This window comes from Squalius cephalus (genome assembly GCF_949319135.1).
Source record: "Squalius cephalus genome assembly, chromosome: 6".
Lineage (NCBI taxonomy): Eukaryota > Metazoa > Chordata > Actinopteri > Cypriniformes > Leuciscidae > Squalius > Squalius cephalus.
In genome coordinates this window covers 28723913-28732329 of record NC_137127.1, presented here as the reverse complement: position 1 = coordinate 28732329, position 8417 = coordinate 28723913, and the positions used below count along the sequence as shown (strand labels likewise).

The window sequence follows — 8417 nt, the reverse complement described above, 5'->3', positions numbered from 1 at the left end:
TCGTTTTATATACTCGAAGGTGATAGGCTTCTAGGCGAAACCCCCAATCGTCGTCATCCGACGTAACTCGGAGTGACCATGAAAGGGAACTACCAAATATGCTTTGCCCCTGTTTCTGGTTGTTGTTCGGACTAATGTTGGCTACAAACCGATTGCTGAGTTTATATGTGAAAACGAGACAACCAGAGCGATAGCTGAAGCTCTTACCATCCTGAAACAGTGGAACCTGCATTGGGAGCCAAAGTACTTCATGCTTGATTATTCACAACAGGAATATCAAGCTCTGGACCATACATTTCCAAATGCACAGAATTATCTATGCTCATTCCATCGTGAGCAAGCTTGGATACGATGGACTAGACAAGGTACAGTCCAGCTGAAGTGAATTATTACTATCATTCTTTTTATATATACCAGAATTCCATTATAGTCTTTGTTTTTCATTATAATCCTGGATATGTGGTGATGTATATTTCATAAGTAAACCAATACATCCTTAAATTTACATTTGAGTTTTTCAAAAACATCTTTCAAAATACTTTGTATTACAATAGTGTATTACATTTGTTTTCTTAGTTTTATTAATTTGCATTTAATTTGTACTGTTAATTAGTCATCTGAAACGTATAGGTAATTCCTATTTTTTACAGTGTTTAATATCCCATATACTCTCTTTCTGGCAGCCAAGAACAAGTTGTCCCTCTCTGAGCAAAGTGAACTACTTGGCCATCTGCGTGAGATAGCTAGTGCCCCAAGTGAATCTTCATGTGATAGGGAGGTTGACAGACTGAAGGAGAGCAATGTTTACAAAAAGTCATTTGAAGTCAGACATTATGTTGATACAAGGTGGCTATGTATTCGGGAGGTGAGGTACTGCACTGGACATGTTCCGTGTTCAATTGTTGTACAGTACATTTAGATTGGTATAAAAGGGACAGGCCAGCATTTAGTTTTTTCTAAAATTATTACGCCGTCAACACCAGATAGACACAACAAAAGCAAGTCATCATCACTGATTCAGTCTACACTTGATTATGGTAGTTCCGCTGAGTCTAGGAAATAGATGCCTCAATCTATTTTTCCCACTGTCTGGACTGTTTAGGATATTCGCTTTTATGCATCCAGTATAGACTGGGTGTAATGTTCCGTTCTTTCTGCATCGATTACCTTTATCAAAGTAATATGTTCTTTTCTTTTTCAGCGGTGGTGTAGGGCCTATGTGCCACAAGGATTCTCTGTGGCAGTGACCACCAACAATGGAGTTGAGGCTCTCAATAAATCTTTGAAGAGCTTCTACCTCAAATTTTCTGGAACAGGAAGTCTTACATCTCTGCTTGAAACTATGATATGCGATTTCATCCCTGAACAGTTGCTATCCTACAGGAGACTCAACTTCATCTACAGTAGTGAATGCAAAGCATACAATCCAGATGTGCCAACGTTCCTGAGAGACAGACCCAGGAGTTTTGTCAAACATTGCTTAAATAGCATCCAAGCAGCTTCCATCTATACAAAAGAGCATGTTGAGGTACTTGGAAAGGAATCTTTCAAGGTGAAGAGTGAGACCACCTCTGCATGGTACAGAGTAGAACTTGGAGACTCGGAACGGTACCCATCTTGTGAATGTGTCCTCTTCAGAACAACGTTCTTACCATGCAAGCATTTCTTCGCTGTTTTTAGCCACTCTGACAAAACATGGGGAGACCTTAGCCCAGTCTATTGTCAAAGCCCATATATAACTCTGGATTTCAGTGTTGCTCTAACAAATCCACCAATCACTGAGAACAGCACTCAAGAAGACTTCTCTAGTGACTTTTGTGTTAGTCCTTTTCCTTACCGAAGTAAACAGACACACAACAGTGAGCCACAGTCAACTGGTATAGGAGCAGATCAGCAGCGCTTGCGCGAAGAGCTCAAACAGTTACATGATGTTTCATATATGTGCACTGACAAGGAGGCAATTCAGAATGCATCTTGTGTTGTTCATGAGCTTTGTAAAACACTCAAAGACAGTTTACCTAAGGATCATGGCCTGGTTCTCCAGCAGCAAGAAACTGTCAACCAAAACCTTCGGGCTTTACCAAGTCGCTGTAAGAAGGCCAAACAAAAAACTGTCAGAAAACGCAAAATGAGAGCGATGGCAGTTGCTAATGAAGGTTTGTTATATTACAATTAAATGTATATAAAATCAAATAAAAATGTTTTGATCCTGTAGCATTACTGTGCAATTTATTTTTGTAAATTATGTACTATTTTATTTCCTGTTTTGTTGACCTGTCAACTTGGTGTATAGTACATATGACTTGTCTTGGCATTTGCCAACCTTTTTAAAGTTCATTGTTGAAAATATCTCTATGCTTTTTATTCTTTTTCATATTCTGTTTATTTCCTCATCAGGTGATGGCCATTTCCATAAAAAGTCTAAGACGACAGAGATGGACAAAGACCCGCTCCAGGCAATATACAGTTACTATATACTATTAATGAATCTGCTATTAATGGTTGAAATTTAAGTTGTTTGTGATTTTTCTCCTCAGTCATGTGGTGTGGAGGTCTCTGTGGAAGAAACCAGGAAAGCTTCCACACTGATACACTCTGACAATCTTGTGAACCATAGTGAAAACTTACCTAGGTTAACACAGGTGAGAATATGATTGTGAAATAAAATGTTCTGTCAATAACATCTGTCCACTGAGTAAATTCTTTGAGCTATGTACGTTGCATTTTTTTTAGGACATGGCATCAGAGGTGAGACATATTCTGAAACAAGATGACCCAAACATGGTGATAAGCACAGCTTTCAAACTATGCATCAGACAGGGCGACCTGGCAACCCTGGAGGAGGGTTCCTGGCTCAATGACATGGTAAGAGTGTAAGTGAACATACAGTAAGATTAAATCTTACCATATTTATGATTATCCAGTACACTTTCTTTCTCAAAAAATTAAATATTTATGTTCATAATGAATCAAATGCAACTACTTGCTTGATGACTGCACAAATTTCGCTTACTTTTTAACCCTCTGACCAACTACCATCTCAGTTAGGTACATCACTTTTGATGAATAGATCAATTCCTTTTTTTTTTTTCTTGTGTAAATTATTTTTGTCTCATTCAGTCTTGTAATTGGGTACATTCACATTGACTTCATCCAGCATAATTATTTTAGTTAACTTGTCATGCTTTTTATCGTTCAATAAATATAAATTTATTTTTTGGGATGAATGGTACTAATAATATTGTAGCTAATAATCTGTTGTATATCTATCACTGTTTTGCTTGTTTGCATTAAAATCCCACAGACATCAGGTTGGACACAACAATCTCTGATTTCTTTAAATATTGGCATTGGTCTGATTAATCTGAGCATTTTAAAAAGCTCTAATGTTGGCCATCAGGGATATGTGTATTATGATTATTTTTACTCTTATGTTTTCAAGGTTATCAACTTCTAATGAAGAGGAGCAATGATCAGCAGGAAGGCCTTAAAGTGTACTGTTTGAGCACATTTTTCTACCCAAAGCTTCTGAGTAGTGACTGAAAATGTCCATTTTGCAGGCCATGCAGCAGTAAAGAAATGGACAAAAACAGTGGATCTCTTCCTCTGTGATCTTGTTCTTGTTCCTTTGCACCTTGGCTTGCACTGGGCTTTGGCTGTAAGTAATTTATGTATAGCAATGCCTTTGTAACACATTGTTTCCATATCTATACACTATTAAAAGTATAAGAATGGTATATATACTTTTTCACTATTTAAAAAAATAATAATTCCATTTGCTTATCACCAGGTAATTGATTTCAAATCCCGGACCATCCAGTGCTATGACTCCATGGGTCAGAGACATGATGACATCTGTCACATATTGTTGTGAGTTATGTCCAATTGCAAACCTCAAACTGCTTTCAAGGCTTGTATACATGTCTGATGTGTGATTAATTGACAGGAAATACCTCATGGAGGAAAACAAAATCAAAAAAGCCTGCTGCTTTGAGGCTTCCAGATGGACCATCGGCCGAATGAGAACCAACGTATGCATACCCTCATATAAGAAGTTATACAAAATTTCTTTAAACTGTGTCCTTTTATTAACCGTTATACTTGTTTCTAGGCAATTCCCAAACAGACAAATGGAAATGACTGTGGTGTGTTCATCTGCAAATATGCAGACTTCCTTTCTCAAGGAAAGCCACTTTCAGACAGGTACATGATCAAGCTACAATATTTATATTTCTCACAAACTTTATTTTTAACACTTGTTTGACTTTATCAATAACCATATCTATCCACTAACACACTAGTTTATACCTCACTCAAAACTTAGGACTAACATGGAACACCTTAGCAACTATATCACTCACTGATAAATCTTCAAAAGCTTTTAATTTTGGTCAAAATCCATGATCAAAGTTTGTCTGTACATGATTGTTCTCTCTTTTCATATAGTGTGACATTCCAGTCATACGGAAGGTGATGGTGTGGGAGATAGTACATCAGACGATCCTGTAAAGAATGTGTCCAGAGACATCCAAAGGTTGAAGTCCTGCCTTGTTCTGCTTGCTGTTAATTTTCTTTTTTAATAAAGTTGAGTATGAACAAATAGTTGTCAGTATGTCTTTTTTAGATAGCAGTAGAAAAGTTTGTAAAAGTAAATTAGTAAAAACCTAGGTTTAACTCTAGACTTTACACAAGTTCTAAGATCATTTAAAATAAAATGTATATTCTAATAGACAGAGAATTTCAAATTAAATCTGTATATTCTAGTATGTCTATTAGAATATAAATTTTATTTGAAATTCTCTAAGAACTTGTGTAAAGTCTGTGAGCTAATTAAAGTGAAGCATGAATTTGGCATAAAAACATTCTTACACAAGCCCTGTAAACACACACACACAGGTATCTGACGCACATGTTACTCAGTTAGGACAGGTATCTCGCATGAAGCCCCTGTAAACACACACACACAGGTATCTGACGCACATGTAACTCAGTTAGGACAGGTATCTCGCATGAAGCCCCTGTAAACACACACACACAGGTATCTGACGCACATGTTACTCAGTTAGGACAGGTATCTCGCATGAAGCCCCTGTAAACACACACACACAGGTATCTGACGCACATGTTACTCAGTTAGGACAGGTATCTCGCATGAAGCCCCTGTAAACACACACACACAGGTATCTGATGCACACGTAACTCAGTTAGGACAGGTATCTCGCATGAAGCCCCTGTAAACACACACACACAGGTATCTGATGCACATGTTACTCAGTTAGGACAGGTATCTCACATGAAGCCCCTGTAAACACACACACACAGGTATCTGACGCACATGTTACTCAGTTAGGACAGGTATCTCGCATGAAGCCCCTGTAAACACACACACACACACACACACACAGGTATCTGACGCACATGTTACTCAGTTAGGACAGGTATCTCGCATGAAGCCCCTGTAAACACACACACACACACACAGGTATCTGACGCACATGTTACTCAGTTAGGACAGGTATCTCGCATGAAGCCCCTGTAAACACACACACACACACACACAGGTATCTGACGCACATGTTACTCAGTTAGGACAGGTATCTCGCATAAAGCCCCTGTAAACACACACACACACAGGTATCTGACGCACATGTTACTCAGTTAGGACAGGTATCTTGCATAAAGCCCCTGTAAACACACACACAGGTATCTGACGCACATGTTACTCAGTTAGGACAGGTATCTCGCATGAAGCCCCTGTAAACACACACACACACAGGTATCTGATGCACATGTTACTCAGTTAGGACAGGTATCTCGCATGAAGCCCCTGTAAACACACACACACACAGGTATCTGACGCACATGTTACTCAGTTAGGACAGGTATCTCGCATGAAGCCCCTGTAAACACACACACACACAGGTATCTGACGCACATGTTACTCAGTTAGGACAGGTATCTCGCATGAAGCCCCTGTAAACACACACACACACAGGTATCTGGCGCACATGTTACTCAGTTAGGACAGGTATCTCGCATGAAGCCCCTGTAAACACACACACACAGGTATCTGACGCACACGTTACTCAGTTAGGACAGGTATCTCGCATGAAGCCCCTGTAAACACACACACACACAGGTATCTGACGCACATGTAACTCAGTTAGGACAGGTATCTCGCATGAAGCCCCTGTAAACACACATACACAGGTATCTGATGCACATGTAACTCAGTTAGGACAGGTATCTCGCATGAAGCCCCTGTAAACACACACACACACAGGTATCTGACGCACATGTTACTCAGTTAGGACAGGTATCTCGCATGAAGCCCCTGTAAACACACACACACACAGGTATCTGACGCACATGTTACTCAGTTAGGACAGGTATCTCGCATGAAGCCCCTGTAAACACACACACACAGGTATCTGACGCACATGTTACTCAGTTAGGACAGGTATCTCGCATGAAGCCCCTGTAAACACACACACACACAGGTATCTGATGCACATGTTACTCAAGTTAGGACAGGTATCTCGCATAAAGCCCCTGTAAACACACACACACAGGTATCTGATGCACGTTACTCAGTTAGGACAGGTATCTCGCATGAAGCCCCTGTAAACACACACACACAGGTATCTGATGCACACGTTACTCAGTTAGGACAGGTATCTCGCATGAAGCCCCTGTAAACACACACACAGGTATCTGACGCACATGTTACTCAGTTAGGACAGGTATCTCACATGAAGCCCCTGTAAACACACACACACAGGTATCTGATGCACACGTAACTCAGTTAGGACAGGTATCTTGCATGAAGCCCCTGTAAACACACACACAGGTATCTGACGCACATGTTACTCAGTTAGGACAGGTATCTCACATGAAGCCCCTGTAAACACACACACACAGGTATCTGATGCACACGTAACTCAGTTAGGACAGGTATCTCGCATGAAGCCCCTGTAAACACACACACACACAGGTATCTGATGCACATGTTACTCAGTTAGGACAGGTATCTCGCATAAAGCCCCTGTAAACACACACACACAGGTATCTGACGCACATGTAACTCAGTTAGGACAGGTATCTCGCATGAAGCCCCTGTAAACACACACACACACAGGTATCTGATGCACATGTAACTCAGTTAGGACAGGTATCTCGCATGAAGCCCCTGTAAACACACACACACAGGTATCTGACGCACATGTTACTCAGTTAGGACAGGTATCTCGCATGAAGCCCCTGTAAACACACACACACAGGTATCTAATGCACATGTTACTCAGTTAGGACAGGTATCTCGCATGAAGCCCCTGTAAACACACACACACAGGTATCTGACGCACATGTTACTCAGTTAGGACAGGTATCTCGCATGAAGCCCCTGTAAACACACACACACAGGTATCTGATGCACATGTAACTCAGTTAGGACAGGTATCTCGCATGAAGCCCCTGTAAACACACACACACACACACACAGGTATCTGATGCACATGTTACTCAGTTAGGACAGGTATCTCGCATGAAGCCCCTGTAAACACACACACACAGGTATCTGACGCACATGTTACTCAGTTAGGACAGGTATCTCGCATGAAGCCCCTGTAAACACACACACACAGGTATCTGACGCACACGTAACTCAGTTAGGACAGGTATCTCGCATGAAGCCCCTGTAAACACACACACACAGGTATCTGACGCACATGTTACTCAGTTAGGACAGGTATCTCGCATGCAGCCCCTGTAAACACACACACACAGGTATCTGATGCACATGTTACTCAGTTAGGACAGGTATCTCGCATGAAGCCCCTGTAAACACACACACACACACACAGGTATCTGACGCACATGTTACTCAGTTAGGACAGGTATCTCGCATGAAGCCCCTGTAAACACACACACACAGGTATCTGACGCACACGTTACTCAGTTAGGACAGGTATCTCGCATGAAGCCCCTGTAAACACACACACACACAGGTATCTGATGCACACGTAACTCAGTTAGGACAGGTATCTCGCATGAAGCCCCTGTAAACACACACACACAGGTATCTGACGCACATGTTACTCAGTTAGGACAGGTATCTCGCATGAAGCCCCTGTAAACACACACACACAGGTATCTGATGCACATGTTACTCAGTTAGGACAGGTATCTCGCATGAAGCCCCTGTAAACACACACACACAGGTATCTGACGCACACGTAACTCAGTTAGGACAGGTATCTCGCATGAAGCCCCTGTAAACACACACACACACAGGTTTCTGATGCACATGTTACTCAGTTAGGACAGGTATCTCACATGAAGCCCCTGTAAACACACACACACACAGGTATCTGACGCACATGTTACTCAGTTAGGACAGGTATCTCACATGAAGCCCC

The 8417-nt window shown here is 41.1% G+C and overlaps 1 protein-coding gene across 1 annotated transcript; it reads left to right on the top strand.

Annotated features, from left to right (window-relative positions):
• Positions 1 to 1858: 1858 nt before the first annotated feature.
• Positions 1859 to 4474, top strand: LOC307159876 (sentrin-specific protease 1-like; the record flags this gene model as incomplete). The annotated part of the gene is made up of 10 exons (XM_079873575.1): positions 1859 to 2156; positions 2398 to 2456; positions 2538 to 2642; positions 2734 to 2865; positions 3305 to 3311; positions 3561 to 3658; positions 3791 to 3870; positions 3947 to 4031; positions 4112 to 4203; positions 4447 to 4474. The coding sequence occupies exons 1-10, from the start codon at positions 1940 to 1942 to the stop codon at positions 4472 to 4474; spliced, it is 903 nt and encodes a 300-aa protein (XP_079729701.1). The 5' UTR covers positions 1859 to 1939.
• Between the last annotated feature and the right edge of the window lie 3943 nt (positions 4475 to 8417).